Source organism: Sphaeramia orbicularis, chromosome 15 (assembly GCF_902148855.1).
Source record: "Sphaeramia orbicularis chromosome 15, fSphaOr1.1, whole genome shotgun sequence".
NCBI lineage: Eukaryota > Metazoa > Chordata > Actinopteri > Kurtiformes > Apogonidae > Sphaeramia > Sphaeramia orbicularis.
Genome location: NC_043971.1, coordinates 32781470 through 32799771, shown reverse-complemented (window position 1 = coordinate 32799771; position 18302 = coordinate 32781470). Strand labels below are relative to the sequence as shown.

At 37.3% G+C, this 18302-nt stretch overlaps 3 protein-coding genes across 3 annotated transcripts; 2 read left to right on the top strand and 1 right to left on the bottom strand.

Annotated features, from left to right (window-relative positions):
- The first annotated feature begins 388 nt into the window (after positions 1–388).
- On the top strand, positions 389–8747 carry LOC115433864 (max-interacting protein 1-like). The gene is made up of 6 exons (XM_030155419.1): positions 389–751; positions 1875–1977; positions 2243–2272; positions 3681–3795; positions 6470–6641; positions 6814–8747. Exons 1-6 carry the CDS (start codon positions 523–525, stop codon positions 6975–6977), a joined length of 813 nt encoding a protein of 270 aa, XP_030011279.1. The 5' UTR covers positions 389–522; the 3' UTR covers positions 6978–8747.
- A 136-nt stretch (positions 8748–8883) lies between these two features.
- On the bottom strand, positions 8884–13210 carry smndc1 (survival motor neuron domain containing 1). Its single transcript, XM_030155420.1, has 6 exons — positions 13074–13210; positions 12579–12698; positions 11157–11299; positions 10568–10726; positions 9849–10002; positions 8884–9654 (listed from the first exon to the last, which is right to left on the bottom strand). Exons 2-6 carry the CDS (start codon positions 12696–12698, stop codon positions 9517–9519), a joined length of 714 nt encoding a protein of 237 aa, XP_030011280.1. The 5' UTR covers positions 13074–13210; the 3' UTR covers positions 8884–9516.
- Positions 13211–14396: 1186 nt separating this feature from the next.
- Positions 14397–17568, top strand: LOC115434254 (alpha-2A adrenergic receptor-like). Its single transcript, XM_030156098.1, has one exon. It carries the CDS (start codon positions 14839–14841, stop codon positions 16015–16017), a length of 1179 nt encoding a protein of 392 aa, XP_030011958.1. The 5' UTR covers positions 14397–14838; the 3' UTR covers positions 16018–17568.
- The last annotated feature ends 734 nt before the right edge of the window (positions 17569–18302 follow it).

The window sequence follows — 18302 nt, the reverse complement described above, 5'->3', positions numbered from 1 at the left end:
GGCCCCTTAGTAATTCCGAAGGTTTGTGTAATGTTATAGCTGAGTCAAGGATGTGGCTTTGCAATGCAGGGAATTCACACTTAATATTATTTATAAGGTCTAATATGCTTTTATTTCTAAAAATGCACCACATCCATTTAAATAAACAAGGCTTGCACATGTAAAGTAGCTCTTATCTGATACCACAGGGTGACTTTTAATTAAATGGAAGTAAATTCATGCAGCACTGTTACAAAATAAAAGAGGTCATCGTTTCAGTGTATCATTTATTACTCTCCTGCAGTATTGATAATGAGGATTTATTATGGCACGGATGACAATAAATGCAATGTGCATGCGTTAGTGGGAGGGATTATCCACCAAGTAGGGCAAGTGGCTGAGGCTAAGGACTGCAATTCCATCCAGCCTAGTTCATTTCAGTCATCCGCTCAGTGCACAGACGGGACAAGGAGAGCAAATTCAGCGCTGTTTATTAGTCAAAGCCCCCCCTTTCCCCATACTAAACGAAACCTACAAAGAAAAATGGTCAAGTACATGCGACAGAACAGCGATCTGAAACCCGAAGAGGTCCTCTCGGAGTCTGATGCATCTATGGACCAGCAGGATTTCGGAGAGATGTCCGACTATTCTTTCAACGACGTTTTATACAGCAAATGTTCCGCAATGGACCAAATCGGCACTTTTATGAAGAACGTGCAAGTGCTGCTCGATGCGGCAAATTACATAGAAAATATCGAGAAGAGCAACGGAAGTAAGTAAAAAAAAAAAAAAAAAAAAAAAGAAAAGAAAAAAAAAAAGAGCAGAGCTGTTTGGGGATATTAACACGTAATGCGCCGAGCAGACAACAATAGAGGCGAAGGCGACAAAAGACGCGCAGCGGACAGATGAAGTGGTCCGACAGCAAACACAGATATCACACCTGCTCCTGAAAAACAACAGGCAAAAAAGTCAGATTAGCACATTTTCAAAGAACTACAGAAAAATGCCTTAATTTGGAAATCAGGAAGCAAATGCAGTTGGGATATTTGGCAACAATAGCCTGCAACAAATGATCTGTTTCAATATAAATGCATCTATTAGAACCCATGTTTGCGATTTAGGCTTTTTTTTTTTTTAGTATATATATATAGATTCTTTATTTGGCGTCCCTGTGTGCATATTTTGATCGAAGCCTGTGTGGCAAAAAAAAAAAAGTGTTCTATTTTAAGACTCTGAATTTGACTTTCATTTCCTGCTGCAGTTCCTTTGAAGAGTAAAGAGTAAACGATTGCATGTAGTCAAAAACGTTCCTTTCGCTGTAACTTTTGCATACATGAGAGCGATATACTTCATTTAAATCAAAAAATTTCCAAGTCAAAGCTCTTAGTATCATTTGTAGAAGCAATCTGCGCTTCCTTGTATGTGTTGTTCACATGGTTTCCACATGGAACAAATTGTAAAGTTTTCATTGGTCCGGACATATGTTCCCAGCGCGAGAGTCACCGCTGACAGCCAATCAGAGCCAGGTTCATGCCTGACGTCATATGTTACTAGGAAGCGGGGTTCATGGGATTTGTAGGCATTTTCTCTAAGTTTGAGAAGATTTTTGTAGGATATACAGGCCACTCGTCATATCTGCGTTCATGACACGAATTCAAGTACAGTTGTTGGTCCGAATTATGTTTTAAGTGTTTTATTTGATAAACTATACTGCTAAACACGTACATTATCTAAAAAAAGTTTACATAAAAGGTTAAATTCCATTCGTCCATAGAATATGGGCCACATGTGGGCACATTCATGGTGCAAATCCGAGTCTTCATGGAGCATGTGAATGTTGCACATATGTAAAAATAGGACAGTGTATTTAATCCTCTTCATGTTTTCATCACCAGAGTGTGAGCATGGATATGCTTCGACATACCCCGCAAGCCCCAGTGCCCATCAGCAGAAACAACGTAAATTCAAAAGCAGGAAAATGGACAATATTCACAATAGGTATGTTAATATCATGAAAAAGGCAGAGAAGAAATAAGATAAAGTAAAAATGACACTGTCTATTCATGCATTAACTTTGTGCCATATTTGGTCTACATATCAGCATGTGGATGAATGCATAAAATTGTGTAAACATTGTGCATTGCATGTTCTTCCTACCACCATCATTAGCTCTTTGATATTAGCAACTTCATTTTCACTTTCAGACTGTATAATCTGTTACATGAGCGTAACTGTTATGTTTATATATTTATGATTTCAACAGGTCAGCACACAATGAACTGGAAAAGAATAGGTGAGTGAAACAAAACTCAAAAGGTCACATGCAGTATTTTTGTCCCAAACATGACTGACAGGAAGAGGTAGAGGGGACACACAAAGACAGTATGAGGCATAAAAACACAGCTAGATAAAAGTTGTGGAATGCAGTGAAATGTTGCCGATTTGGTTGGTTGTTTCAGTGTTTTTCAGTTACTTGTAGAATATTAAGTTGAAACCAGTGTTTGTGTGGACAAAAAAGCCATTTGACTTCGAAAGAGAAACTATTTCTACAGGCTATATCAAACAAGCTTCACATGAGCTTTATCTTGAGAACCAGCTGTCTCAAACCTGCTGATAAACAAATAGCATTCCTCTTTTCCGTGTTTGCATATCTTAGTGCTGTGCTTAATATGTTAACCAGACCATTCTAAAAAAGGGTGCAGCCCTTAAGAAAAGCTTATTTGAACCACAGGATTTCAAAATATTTTATCAACAACTTTGAAATTCTCTCATTATCCAGAACAGCCGTGTGCATTTTGCAAGGCAAATGAAAGAGAGGTGTAATGCAGCCTGTGTAGCAGCAGTGTTCCTGGAGGACATGCAGACATTTCCCCAGTCAGCAAACGGGAACCGTCTGTTTCCAGACAACAGGACTCCTTCCTGAGAGATCCTCAGCTGCAAATATCTAACAGCAGCTTGCTTATACTGCTCCAGGATGCAGGAGGCTGTGCTGTGAGCAGGAAACAAATGTCAGGACACATTTATCCTAAAATTAAATGCCTGTTTAATCTTAAAAAAAAAAAAAAAAGATGTGTGACAGACTCACGATTTGGGAGAAATAAGAGGTAAAAGATGCAGGCTTCTTATTATTCCCACTGAATGCAAGATGGTGGCCAATGCAGAGAAAAGAGATGACATCACAACTTGACCTACATTTTACTCCATTATTTGAAAGGATAGTGAGTGTCCTTTGCCAGCTTCTGCATTCATTTAGATCACAGGGCCTGAAGCCTTGGTGGATCACAAACACAGTTCTAAGGCTGACCTCAGCAGCTTATAAATCTGGGATCAGACGATCCATATGTAATTGCAAAGGAGTCAGATAGTGCAGCTAATAAGCAAAATGGATACACATAAATCAAGTGGCTGGGTATCTGGGCTGTTGCATTGCTCATCAAACATGGATTACTCCGGTTATACTGCAGTTTAAATTGATTAGGATGGATCAGAGAGACAATTACAACCCTAATTGGATTGAAAACGCAGGAAATATTTTAATCTGAATTGATCAGCATCAGTGCACAAGAATACATTAGTCTGAAAAGTTATCATGTACAAATGCAGTCAATAAAACTGTGCCACACACGCACAAAACAATAATGTATAATTGCGATTACATCATGTTTGCTGTCTCTGAAGAGAAATTACCTCTCCTCCCACAGACGAGCACACCTCCGCCTGTGTTTGGAGAGGTTGAAGTCCCTCATCCCTCTGGGACCAGACTGCAGTCGGCACACCACACTGGGACTGCTCAACAAGGCCAAAGCACATATCAAGGTGTGGTATTCCAAAGTAGTCACTAGGGAATGGCCTGTGTCTAGGACAATGGATCAAAATCCAAGTAATAAATGTGTAAGATACAGCATGTAAACAGAGTACTTCATTCTTTCTGCTGCTTTTCTGGTAGTAGTTACACCTTAATGGTCGGTCAAACTGGAAATCTACTGCAAGGCAAGGCAATGCAAGGCTATTTATTAAGTGCATTTTATACACAAAGGCTGTTCAGTTTGTTAAATAATTGGAATAGAAGAAATTGAAAATAAAGTACTTTAACAATAAAATATATGTATATAAAAATAGTTATGTGTAAACATTTTGTATTAGTCTTTTTGTACATAGTTGTGTTTCCAGTTAATACACTTGCTTAGTGTTAACATACATTATAACTAACAGCTAACTGTTTTTTAGATACACTTATAGTCCTGTGTCCATCAATTATAGATCAATAGCACTGCAGATTAAATAATCAGGTGCCTCTATATATTCAGTTCTGTCAGTTATGGCCTAATGTGAATAGACTGAGTGTGTTCTTACTTTTACATTAAAACTTAAACTCTCCCACATCTCAGTGTTGGTGGCCTACAGGCTGCAGGTTTCCCTACAGTGCTGTTTACTGTCCATGATCATAATACAGCTGTGTTTTGTATATGGAGATCAGGTATCATCAGCAATTATTTGAGCGTATTGGTAGGTCTTGATCTTTTTATACAAGAGCTTAGAGTGATATATTTCTTTTTTAAAAAAAATGGAATTATGCATTTTAAAACATTTCCCTGTGGTCTACACAAACTGTAAATGCTATGCTTGGGTCTGAATTCTTCATTAATTCAACTCCACAGGCCCATCTTCAACCCTATTTCTGAGTAATGACACCAGAAAGGTCATTTTGAGCACTGGCCCTTTAAATGCACATGAGCTACTTCAAGCCCCACCCCCTCCAGGTTGTTGGCTGTGCTGCTCTGTCCTGTTCAGCCACTTGTGTTCTTTAATACAACCAACAACTGAACATTTTAGGTAATCGGCTCGAAGTTTGGACATATTTTCAGTATGGACTACAACCGCTGCTGCTGACAAACAATTATGACGTACTCGGAGAACTGTTCATCAGAAGTCTTGACCTTATATGTCCAAATGCCGTGACGTAAGTAGTTATAGATGTAACAAATTAAGCAGAAATTAAAATGGGTAGTAGAAATCCACTCGATTTTAGCTAAAATGAATATAAAGATAGCTTTGCAGCACCTGGAGGGTTCAAATTCAAACTTTTTGAACTATTAGGGCCCAGATACACAAATAAATGTACCAAAGACTAATAAAAGTGGGTTTAGCAAAATATGACCCCTTTAATCTAATTTATATCCTGCTCAGTCCCAGTACATACATATAAATGAGTGTTTGCATTGTAAAAAGAAGTCAACAAGTCTATAGTCATGGTTAGAGTTATGGCCTGTGAACCATGAAGGTTAGATGATTCTTTTTTTATGCTCTTTGGCTTTTGTCAGGATTGTTATTGCTGGGTTTTATGGCTTTTATACCACAGGAAAAGTCAGCATAATACACTGGCCATTGGTGTTGAAGGCAACAGCTCTTCCCTAGCCCATCTAGGCTTACTCTGATGCTCAGTCTCCCCAGAAGGATTCCTGACTCAGAAGCCAAAAACTATCCTGTAGCGTCAGAGTGTCCAAAGCAACAATAGCTTCTTTTGATGACTGCGGTCGTTGCCAGATAAAATTCGATGTGAATTTTTTTCGATTCTGTTGAGCCCAGTTGGTGCGCCAGTGGGAATCAGTTGTTGGATCGTTAAAGCTACAATATGAAAGCAATTCTGGATGCAGTCTGTGGGAGTTTAACTCAGTGGGGGATATAATGGATAAGGTATCTGTGATGTCAGCTGTTGACTTTGGACTGGTCTGCTTGAAGTCCAGGAAGAGTGGTCCCTGAATGCCTCTCTGTTGTAATTTGGAAAAAAAAGGGGTTGTATGGTAGAATAAAAAGGATGGAGCAGGTGTAGCAACAATGAAGCACAAGGCTGCAGGAAGAAACACGATGCTATAACGTTCAGCAGAAACGGCTTGATTAAATGCACCACTTAAATTGTTCACAATATTTGATCAGTGCCAATAAAACTGTCTAAAAATACTCAATTTAATGTAAAAGCCAGACAAAGTCCTACTTCAATTGTAGCTACAAAATGTACTGGATGTTCTTTCATTTTTCTCTATGATTTGAACATGTATTGAACTGAAGCCATGAGAACTTTAGAAGGTGAAGTGACTATTTGTTGGTGCAGTTAACTCAGACATCTGAAATGTCAGCCCTTTCCACCACTGTTTGTTTTGAAGAAGCATCATTTTAAACCACATTCATACCTAAAACTACCACTTCAATACATCTTTTACCATTCATTACAATTACTGAACCCTACATTGCAGATAGATTATTAGGAGGGACCCTCATAGTACCTACAGATCATACCCTATAAGATAAGTTCATCATCTTATCATGTCAAACAGTGCTAGAATCATGATTACATAAAATGTTTAGTCATAACTGGGTGAAAATAATTGATGTAAACAGTACGTGTTCCACATTAGAAGCCAACATCTATTTTGTATATCTTCACCTGTCTACATAACATAGGCATTAACATTTATGCCTGTCCATATTTCAGAAACTTGAAGAGACAGACCGAAGGAGTCAGCACCAGCTGGAAACCCTAGAAAGGGAGCAGAGGCACCTGCAGAGGCAGCTAGCCCAGCTGCAGACTGTTGGGGAGAGGGAGAGGGTTCGGATGGACTCCCTGGGCTCCCGTACAGACTCTGATCGCTCAGAGTCTGACAGAGGTTAGTGTCTGAATCAGGCCTTCATCCTCGACTCAGTGGAAACTTTTGTTATTGTATTAATGTTTTAATATAAAAAAAACAAACATGAAATACTCATTAGCAGAGTTGACTGCAAATATTTAAGTTGGCACAGTTCAGATGAGTGACCGTGTTTGTTTTTGTGTTTGAGCAGAGGAGATTGAAGTTGATGTGGAAAGCACTGAGTTCTCCCATGGAGAAATGGACAGTGTTAGCACCAGTGGTGCAAGTGACCTGGATGACCACAGCAGCCGACAGAGCTCCGCCAGCGATGAGGGCTACTCCACCTGCAGTCTAAAACTGGCCTTCTCTGCTTAAAGCACCAGCCTATACTCTTCAGCTGCAGTCTTTTATGGCTTTCCACCAGTCAAAGTACCAGCCTACAGCTCCATCCTCTCGTGCAGTTCAACTGTCCTCAGAAGAACAACCAGCCTAATCCAGACTTTACCCTCCATCTGAACACCAGCCTTAAGTTCAGCTCAGTCACATTTTAAAAGGGTCTCTTTTCAAGAGCCATGTGACTCGTCAACAATCTAAAACACTTTCCACAACGGACTCCAGTTTAGCTTCCAGGCAATATACAATTCCTCCATTTTCAAAGCTGAAGTTCCCACTTTACCAATCACCTGAATGTCCTTATTCCCATTACCAGCTTAAATCAACTTTTAATAACAGCATCTTATTCAGAGCCTGTAAAGGAAATAGAATAACAGCAATGTCCAAATCTGGACGGACAACTCTACTTTTAGTCAAATCAATCCTCTGAAACCAGCAAAAAGAAAAAAAGTCCCAATACCAGCTAGAAGCTCACCATTGGGAACGATTGCTCCATTGCCTTGTAAAAACATTGCCCTTTTTCTTTGGATAATCCTTATATATCCAAACAGCACTTCTTGTCAGTGTACAAGCCAGTGGCAAGGGCTACAATGTCTGCATTCCAAAATGTTTATTACACTTTTACAAATTCTTCTGCTTTAGGACTCACAACCATTACTGATTAATGTGGTGTCCTTCTTCCGGACTGAAATCCAGTCATATCCAAACAGGTGGTCTGCTCCACCCTTGTTATTCTAATTTATTTTGCATATTATAGTATTTATTTTTGGTATATTTAATTGTACTATAGCTAGGTCTTGATTATGCTTGAATGAAAAAAAAACTCACTGGTGTTATAATTACTTTTTTTCCACATTATTTTAACCAAAATGACTTGGCAAATGATCCCCGTTGAGGCGTATGCAGTGCTACAGGTCCGATGTACTGAACAACATATCTCAAACTTAAGCTAATTTTCTTTTAGACTGTAATAAGCTATCCTGCACTTGTCCAAGCACAAGGTTCAAGCAATACCAAGTCTTTGATAACGACTCGTCAGATCTCTAGTGTTGGCTGTTTGGTGCACTATTGTCCATCCAACACCAAATAAATTTCCACTTGCAACAGTAGCTGTGTCACTTAATCATAATGAGCAGAAAATATGATTGTAATTGAGTTTTGTTTTAAAGCTACGATGCATGTGTATTGAATGTAGCCTTTCCAATCATGTTGTCATGTGCTTTGAATTGACATATCTTAAACCTGTCTAGCATGAAAAACACTAAACACTACAGAGTAATGATCTTCATTTGTATTTCGGTGTTAAATACTGTATGTTTGTACTGTAGCAGAAAATGTATAAGTTGAAATTCTTTCAATTTGGAAATTTCCCATTAGCAAAGTCCATTCGATACACAGAATTGCACTGCAAACCTTTTCCAATTCATGAAACCAAATAAGACATTTCAATGACCATCTGCCTACTCGTCGTACTAGATCTCCACCAATTTGTGTCTTAACATGGGTAAATAGACTCGCACAAAACTCCTTGTTACAGTCCCAACCCCCAAATGTTTGGGAACCTGAAAATGCACTATAAAATACTTTTGTTGGGCAAGTATGTCGAAGCACACACCAGAATGTTTTCCCTTGTGCTTAATCAGTCATCCAAGGTGACTTTTGCAAATCATGTGCTGCTGGTCCCCTGCTGATACTTTGTTATAATTCCTGATTATTGTCCCTAAATAATAAACCTCAACTACCCGGATATAACATCAGTGTTGTGTTGTTGTTTTTTTTTTTATATAAACCTATCAATAATGCACCTTTTGCATTATTCATGTTCATAGAAAAGCTGCTTCACTCATCGTTTACATTTAATAAAATAACACAAATTAACCAACTGAAACATAGGAAAAAAACTCAACTTTAATGTGTGAAGGGTTATGTTAACAGCTGCAGCATACAACATAGCTTTATTATTAAAGATAAAGTCTACACTGCCATCTACAGGAACTGACAAGCACAATGAAAATACTGTATTTTATAAAACCATTCAAAATAAGATGGAAACTATTTTAAAAATGGGAAACAAAACAATGTTTATTTCACTGGTGTATATACAGAAATTAAAATTCAGCGATCACAAATCATCATTATTATTGGTTTACTGGCTGCTTAAGACCTGCTCAGTACAAATCAGGCCGTAAATTTACAAACCAAATCTACACGAGTACATTGCCAGTATTTGGCCTCTGTGGAACCTGGACGTCAACAGCAACCCCTACAGCTTTTCTACACATTACTTCCTGTTGTTACAGAACAGGTGGCCTTGTTCCAGGTCAGGGTAAGTCCCTTTTCCCTGGAATATTTGTTCTTAATACATAATATATAAGAAAACTACATCAATATTTCAAAGAATGGTGTGCAAGCCAGTCAATTCAAAGCTTTCTGTACTAGACAACTTAAATCATGTATAACACAATGGAAATCACCGGTGTAGCTGGTATACAGTGTATCATTATATACAGAATAGAATAGGTCATTGTGGCATTAAATGTCTGACGTTATATTTTGACGTATCATTATACTGGGTCATAGGTTTGTCTGCAATACCACATGTGCCCACTCCCACCTTCCCGTTTACACTCTCTGGAGATGCAAATATGCTCCTTTTTACCTGCAAGAAACAGAACAATAATAAAGTCATTAATAATCAAAAATATATCAACTAATAATTTTTTCATTCTTTCTTTTATATTACCAGCACAAGTGTGATGCACTGCACCTTTGATATATCTACATGCTTCTGTGGTGCAGTGTTTCCACTTGCCAAGAATAAACGTAAGCATCAATAAAAACAAAACTCGGTACCTGTCCTTTCTTGTTCTTTGAGTAAGCTTTGTTGTTGAACTGTTGCCACTTTGACTTCTGTTCTTCCCTCTCTTGCTCCAACTCCTTCATTCTCTGTACCTTCTTCTGGGCTTTCTTCTTCTTGTACTCCCTCTGCTCTGCTATTTGCTCTTTCCTTAAAAGACAAAATATAAAAAGGAACAAATGTTAGATCCTGGCAATGATGAAACATGAATCAAAAAGAGCCCAACATTTAAGTGATCTTAATGACTAAGGATGTTCTATTGACCGAAATGATGGTAGTGTCTGTATAGCTGTGACTATTTAAAGAATCAAGCAGATATGAACAATATGGTATTATATACACTCTTTGTGTAAGTAAGAGACTTAAACCAAAACGTCACTAGGTTATTGCAGTGGTGTTGTGTTTAATCATGATCTATGACTCAAAAGCAATGATGGGATTTATGTTTTAAGTGTATGCATTATTACACAAGTAAATAACAGTGACTTTTGTCAATTGTTTCAGAGAAACGGAACATTTCCTTCTCTTCTGGAGCACTAGAAATAGCAGTATTCTAATGAGTGATAGAAAGAGGGACAAGAACTAGTCATCCAATAAACAATTTCTTACTGAGCCTCATAAAAATAACAATTTGTTAACTCTTACGTCTTCCAGAAAAAAATGAATGAGAACAGTATAAGAACTAGTTAATGCAGTCAAACAGACAGACACATACTTTGATTTGGGCTTTATGCTTCCATCTTCATCACGTTTCCCCTCCTCCGCTGCTTTGAGGTTCACCAGAGGGATCACTTCAGCATTCCCATAGCCAGAGAAGGTAACGGCGGCAGTACCATTCTCCCGGTCTATCTCCTCAATCTCAGCATCATAAACCCTGCCAAAGAATCACGTCTGTAAGCAGGTGAGTATGAGCAAAGGACTCAAGCTCTGCTTTAAAGCTAAAAGTTAAAATACAAAATTTATGAAACTAAAGTGAGTTCTTAGTGTTTGTATAATGATTACAGTTGTCATCAAAATGATTTATTAATAGTTTTTATTTTTATTTTTACAAAAGCTAACCAGCACTGTTAGGTAAAAATATGTTTCTAACAACTTACTAGGGGTATATCTGCCTAAATTTATGAATCAGTAACTTGATACAAATCTATTGTATCTACATCTTGTGTTTAACCTAAAACTTAAGTAGACAGAATCAAAATCTTAAAATGACTGTACCAACTGAGATAATGACCATGTGAAGTGTAATGCTGTAAATCATGCTACTGTCTTAATCTTTTTTGTGAAAAGAGGCTTGTGACACTCACTGTCCATCCTGACTCCACACAGCCATGCATCTGTCTCCTACTTTCCAGCCATGCTTAAGGGGAACTGGCTCTGACCCATTAGCTGTTGAAGCACCATCAGCTGGTTGTGAAGACAGGAGGTCTTTTGTCAAATCAATGACTTCCTGTAGATGAGAAGTGTCAAAGAAGAAAGTCAAATGTTCTTTGGGGATGTAGCCAAATCTACTTAGCCAAGATGATAGTATAACAGAGGGAGAGCAATTATTATTCTTATAAAATCATTAATAACAATACTGCAACTGTTCATTCAATTTGAGTCTTTTTTGTTTATTACATGAAAAATGCTGATCTTACACATTTAAAATGTCAATGGTACAAACTCAAACTTGTAAAATATAACCTTAAAAAAACAAACAAAACTCTGTGCTCAATGTCACTACATACAAAATAGCACAAGTCAGCACAAGTTGTGTTCACTATACTTCAATTTCATTAATTAGAGCTTGGCAATATATCAAATTATTTCTACTAATCAAGGTTTTGCTTTATGAAAATTGTGGAAAAATGCCTAAAACCTCTTGCGCTTCTCCGGTCATATCCACCTGAGACCCAGCAATGCAATTATGTCCTCAATTTCACAGCTTTACTTAAAAACTGTTCCATGCAAAGGACATTCCATGACAAAAAATATATCTGAAATATATCTTTAAAAAATGGTTGCATCATCCTGTTTCCAGTCAAGCCAATTATTTTATGTAAAAAGCCTATACATTTTTACTTTCCTGGGTCTCAGGAGGTTAAATGACACACATTTAATAAAGCACGAGTATTTTTAAATCATGTTCTGTCTTCAGGGCATGCAACCAGATAACAGTCTGTAGAAAACAGAAATCATCCAGCACACTGAGGAAAAACTTTTTTTTTTTTTTTTTTTAATTTCTACTTGCCCATTTCACCCAGCTTTAAAATCCAACCTTTGCTATTGACGCTGCATAATGAGATCTAATGAGAGGTAAATAAAGCAATTACGACTGTGATCGTATTTATTATGCATCTGAAAACCTCATCCCCTTCATCACTTCAACACTTTTTTTTTATATTTAACCACAGGCCCAATCCTTCCACGGGCACAATCCTTGTTCAAACCTTAAAGGAATATTTTGTGGAAAGTTTTTTTTCTTTTTTTTTTTTTTTTTAACAGTCAGAAGCTATGTCTCACTTCTGACCTGAACTTGGTGCGGTTGATGTAATCATGCCGCAGCATGATTACAATCTCAATTTAAATCTAGCATATATTAAATCATATTTTAAATGTATAAAACATGTTGAATAGTGGCCAAAAACTACAACACTACAACAAAAACACAAAGCATGCACATTTGGAAGCAAGTCCATCGCTGCGATCTCGTAAAATGAGTGATGTTTTCTTATATTCACACTCACCTGTAAGTCTTTCTGGAGTTTAAGGAGGTCTTCATTGTCTGGGTCAGTTGATAAAGCAACTTCTACTTGCTGTAGCTGGGCTTTATAACTGCTTAACTGTTTCACCAAGTCTTCCGACATCTGTGAAGTAAAATACAACAGGTCGCGAGCAGTGTTAGCACATTTTTAGGTAGGCTAATGCTAAAGGCAAGCGCCTCAAAATACGTAGTTGAATAGGAGGATAATTGATAGTCATACATATTACTGCTGTTTTAGTACTTAAAAGCATATTGTATCAAACAGAGGCAATCCAAAATCAAAAACAAGAATTTTTTTAACGAGGATAAGATTAGATTTAGCCTTAGCTTGAATCGGTTAGCATGACCGTTCGCTCCATGGCCGTCGACGTAAATATAACGTGAACGTACGATCCTGAACGCTAGCACAGTACGGCCATCATATAAACAAAACAGTTACAGCTAGCATAGATAATCTACGGCTCATGTATGCTCTTACCTCTGTGTAGAAATTCTGGACCAATAAATACTGTACGCATTCAAGTAACAGCTCTGTTAATTGTCAAAATGACTGCCTAAATGTAACAACCGTACGCTCTTCTTCTTCCCGTACACAAACAACCGACCGGAAGTCTGTGAAATGTTCTCGCGATAACAAATGAGACGCTCCAAGTGGCCATGTGTAGTATATCCTCACATTATTATTAGGTGTATTCTAAGTATTGACAAAGATGGTTAAACTAAGGCTAGTCCTTTAAAGTCAGTTTTTCTTTATAAGTTCTGCTGAGGATAGACATTTTTACTGTATTATCCTCAAAAGACAGGTTTGATTTTCCAAATAATCATTTAAGTAACCCACAGAAAACATTTTTCTTTGCTACATCTACATCAGTTAAAACACTAGTAAAACAGTTTCATTTTTACATAAAAGTCTCAGGCTTTTCATTTGGTTGTTACCAAAACAACTCAAGTCTATTAAAAAAAAAAAAAAAAAAAAAGAATAAATTATAGGCTACATTTTCTTAAATGGTAGGATAAATGTTGCCTGTTTGTGTGGCAGTAGCTAGAAGAAGCTTAGTTAGCCAAATTTTTGGTTAGTAAACTAAAAATGAAAACTTACAATTCCAGCTTCCTTGAGTTATCATTCATTTGTCTAATCTATATGTGCAAGACTTTCAGTACCTATATATAATCTGCACTAATGTATTTAGATACAAAACCCCTTGACTGTGAGGTCCATTGATGTGAATTTGTGATTTATGATATTGGGCTATTTAAATGAAACTGAAGTAATCTTATCCTTTAAAAAACAAAACAAACAAACAAACAAACAAACAAACAAAAAAACAACCTATTATCAAAGTAGCAAGCAATAATCTAAATGTATGTTTTTTTCCCCCCTTACAGATTCACTGCTTTTGCTTTAGCTCTGCACTAAATGTGATTGAGCTCTTCAGTTAGTGTCTATGATTATCTCTATAGATTTAGATATTATTTCAAGACATTTGCCCTTATATCTTTACGGTGTTCATAAAGTAGAACTCCAAAACCACAGATTGCACCTTTTATCTATTGTAATTTAATAGCTCACAGATATTACTTCTGTAAATCAAAAATATTGTTGATGTCATATTCAGCCAATGCTTTCAGGGCATGAGAAACAACCAAACTGCTTCTCAATCTCCAGCAGCGGAAGAACCCCGCCCATTCCCATTCTCACATTCTCACTGAAGTGCAGCGAGCATCACAGATCCTCAGCAACAGAGGAAGCCCATATAAAAGACGTGCTCTCTACTTCAGCTCAACAGATACAAAGGTCTGTCTGAGCCAACATTTTAATTTCTTTTTCTATTTATTTATGCATTTTTTTTTACTGTTCATAGATACACTCTTCCCAGATTTTTTGGCAAAGGATTGAACTGCAAGTTTTTTTTTGTTTGTTTTTTCATTCTAGAACCATTGATGGATAAATACATATTTTTGAGGAATTAATTTTTCTCTATATTTAACAGGGGAAAGAAGGAATGAATGAAGTTCCCTTTCATTTCAATCCAGTGAGCTATTTCTTGTGATTGTTTCCTTTTTTCTGACTGATATCGAGGCAAGCTGCAGAGATTTCCTACATTATCTTCCAATGCATAAATTAAAGAAGAGACCTCATTTTCTGATGCTGTGTTTTTAAATGAATGCAATTACCAGACAGCTTCCAGGCCTCCTAAAAGAGCAGTGTTCAGACAAGATCAACCACACCACAGCTCATCCTGATGGATTGTTTTAACATCACCAGTGGAAATAAAGTTGATTATACTGTGCCTCTAACGATCCTGGTGGGTATCCTCATTTTGATAATTGTTTTTGGCAATGTCCTGGTTGTAATCGCTGTGATCACGAGTCGGGCCCTGAGAGCTCCGCAGAATTTGTTTTTAGTGTCCCTGGCGTGTGCAGACATCCTGGTCGCCACTCTTGTGATGCCATTCTCTCTAGCAAATGAATTGATGGGATACTGGTACTTTGGGAAAGTATGGTGTGAAATCTACTTGGCTTTGGATGTGCTCTTCTGCACCTCATCTATTGTTCACCTTTGTGCAATAAGTCTGGACAGGTACTGGTCTGTTACTCAAGCGATTAAGCACAACTTGAGAAGGACACCATGCAGAATCAAATGCACAATCTTCATAGTTTGGATTCTCGCAGCCATAATTTCATTCCCCCCACTTATCACAATGAAGAAGGATGAGGGTAAAGTGGACTGTCCGGTGTGTAAAATTAATGAGGAGAAATGGTACATAATATTCTCCAGTATCGCCTCTTTCTTTGCTCCCTGTGTCATTATGATTATGGTATATGCTAGAATCTATCAGGTTGCCAAGAAGAGAACACGAACCCTGCCAGGAGAAAGGCACAGAGAAAATGGCAACATGCAGGACATAAAATATGACTTGGACCCCCTGGAAAGAAAAGAGGCAGAAAAAGGAGACGAAGATCAAGGAAAGGATGGGGAGGTTAACGGGGTAGATGTGGAGGATGAAGCCTCCTCGTCTGATGGCAATGAAACCGCTCTCTGCTCCCTGAAGAGGAAGAGAGGTCTGAGAATGAACAAAGTGACTGAAGTGAAGCCTGGAGAAACCTCCCCAAAGCCAGAGGTGCAGCCCTGTATGAGAGCCAGCAAGTGGAAAGGAAAGCAGTACAGAGAGAGACGCTTTACATTTGTACTGGCTGTGGTCATGGGAGTGTTTGTTCTCTGCTGGTTTCCCTTTTTTTTCACATACACGCTCACTGCTTTATGCGACAAGTGCAAGGTCCCAGAGACATTGTTCAAAATGTTTTTCTGGTTTGGTTACTGTAATAGTTCACTTAACCCTGTTATATACACTATATTCAATAATGACTTCAGACGGTCTTTTCAGAAGATCCTTTGTAAACAGCAAAGAAGAGGATTGTAACAAGGAAGGTGGAAATATCATGTTCTATATATAAGAAGATATCTCAATAATACTTACAATATGTGAATATGTTAACATTTGTATACATCCCTATCAGTATAGTGTTGTTTTATGATATCATATCAGCTACTGTTACCCAATATGTTACTTATATGAGTCTCAGTTTAAGATTTTACAACTGTGAAAACATGCATGGTACATTTACTGTATGTGATAATATCTAAACTCACTAAACTTTTCACATTTCATTTGATGCTTGATGTTAATTTCATCGTAAAGGTGAGGGTCTGACAGCCTGATTTACATAAAGAAAAGCGTTAATGTTACAATTCCTTCCATAAAAATAAATAGGCAGCTTCATTTTTCTGAATGCAATGATGTATTTTGATATTTGGAGTGTGAACTAAACTAAAGGTTCACATATACTATTGTGACAGCATTTAGGTCTAATTGTGCTTCTATGGACACAATTTCAGTGTTTACCAGTGTACCATCAGACTGTATTATATGTAAATATCGTATAACCAGTGTAAGGTCAGACATTTTATAAACCAAATCATTTAACTGACTAAGTTTCACTATCATTCAAAATGTAATTATGTGTTCAAGCAGGAATCATTTTCTAAAGGTAATGAAATGCCAAATGAAGCCTCTCCTTGTTTAATTGCCCCCAGAATCAAAGCAAAAATTATAAACAAGGAGGAGATAATTGCAAATCCTGCAGATACAAAAAAGAAAAGCTTGCAACCTTTTACTTTTGCCATTATTGTACCACTGTAGGGGAATTTACAAATAATATAATATATGTTATCCCCATACCACCCACTTTCTCCTTTCCTCATAATAGCAGCAACTGAACAAGACAATTATTTGAAAAGAAAATTACACCCAGGAGGTAGGGATGGCACAACAATATTGAATGCAGTTTATCATGAATTATAGCCCTTCATATCAGGATATTATTAAATTGTTCCCTAGAGTCAAACAGAAATCGTGGAGAGATAGAAATATGAGTGGCTGCTGCAAATTACACGCTGAAGTTAATATCCACATAAGATTGTCAATGTGTTGTTCTGGACTGTTCACAGTATTCCCTCTATTCTCCTTTCTGGCTTACAATTTATACAGCTGTTTTACTTCATATATATGAAATAAATGAAAGACAAAAGGATTTATTGTGACTGGTATTAATCTGTGACAGTGATTTGACACTAACTGTACCAGACTCTCAACTTTTCCTCCCATCACCTCTTATGTTACAGCAAATAACAAAATGATTCCCATGACTTCCTTTCTGGGACCTCTGGTGTTTTGAAATTCCTGTGGTACACATGTTTGGTCTCAACCATGTCTCTGGGTCTTAAAATACAACATGTACAGTAGTACTTACCACAAATGGTAACAACAACTAATGATGATAAAGTTCCCACAATGAATCTTAGATGAGAAATGTGGGGAAACATAGATATTTGAGGGTTTGTGGTAATGAGATAAATCCATTTCTGTAAATTTGCTTTGTGAGGTTGTGAACACTGAAACTGACACAATAAATCTGTACACGTATTTAGTTTTAAATCTCATGTCCTTCATCCCCCATCAGTGTAAATTATGGCTTGTTATATAACCCTCTGGTTACTACTGCTAGTGTGTACACAGACGACCATGTCTGCTGAGACAATGATTTATTTCGGCCTCTAAAGGTCGTTGTAGTGAATTACAATTTACGACTGTGTGACACCACAGCTTATAAAACAATGCTTTATAAGCTGCTTCTGGCACAAATTCCCACAACTTTCACACAGCTGCCCTGTCAGTCTTTTCCGTTTCCTTCTAATTCCTCCCGCCTACGACTCACTAAGTGCTTTCTGATGCCACGAGTCATGTATCTCAAATAGACTATGCACTAGAATCCTGAGGAAACATGGCAGGATCTCACAGAGGCAGACAGAGACATTAAGGCCATACTAACTAGTTTAAATAATGGCCAGTGATGAATAGAGTGTTTTTAATTGAATGTTGGGTCATTCATTATAGAATGAATACAATGCATCATGCACACTTTGCGCTCATAATACTTCCTCCCTCTTGAATTGAAAAGGATGCAAGATAATCACATTACTTTCTGGAGTATGTGCAGGAGGGAGATTCAGTTTAATTTACCTTGTGCAATGTCACTGTTATTACACTAGATCTTTTTCTAATAATTTTCAGGCAGTTTTGAATGTTTGCCAAATGTTATACTTTATTTAATTTTTCATGTTCAAGTAAAAATACTTCAGATACTA

Coding starts and splice junctions, on each gene's coding strand:
- LOC115433864 (XM_030155419.1), top strand. CDS start 523: ATGGTCAAGTACATGCGACAGAACAGCGATCTGAAACCCGAAGAGGTC. Junction 2,273..3,680: donor AATGAACTGGAAAAGAATAG/GTGAGTGAAACA, acceptor CTCCTCCCACAG/ACGAGCACACCTCCGCCTGT. Junction 3,796..6,469: donor AGGCCAAAGCACATATCAAG/GTGTGGTATTCC, acceptor TCCATATTTCAG/AAACTTGAAGAGACAGACCG.
- smndc1 (XM_030155420.1), bottom strand. CDS start 12,698: ATGTCGGAAGACTTGGTGAAACAGTTAAGCAGTTATAAAGCCCAGCTA. Junction 11,300..12,578: donor AACTCCAGAAAGACTTACAG/GTGAGTGTGAAT, acceptor TCTCATCTACAG/GAAGTCATTGATTTGACAAA. Junction 10,727..11,156: donor GTGTGGAGTCAGGATGGACA/GTGAGTGTCACA, acceptor ATTCTTTGGCAG/GGTTTATGATGCTGAGATTG.
- LOC115434254 (XM_030156098.1), top strand. CDS start 14,839: ATGGATTGTTTTAACATCACCAGTGGAAATAAAGTTGATTATACTGTG.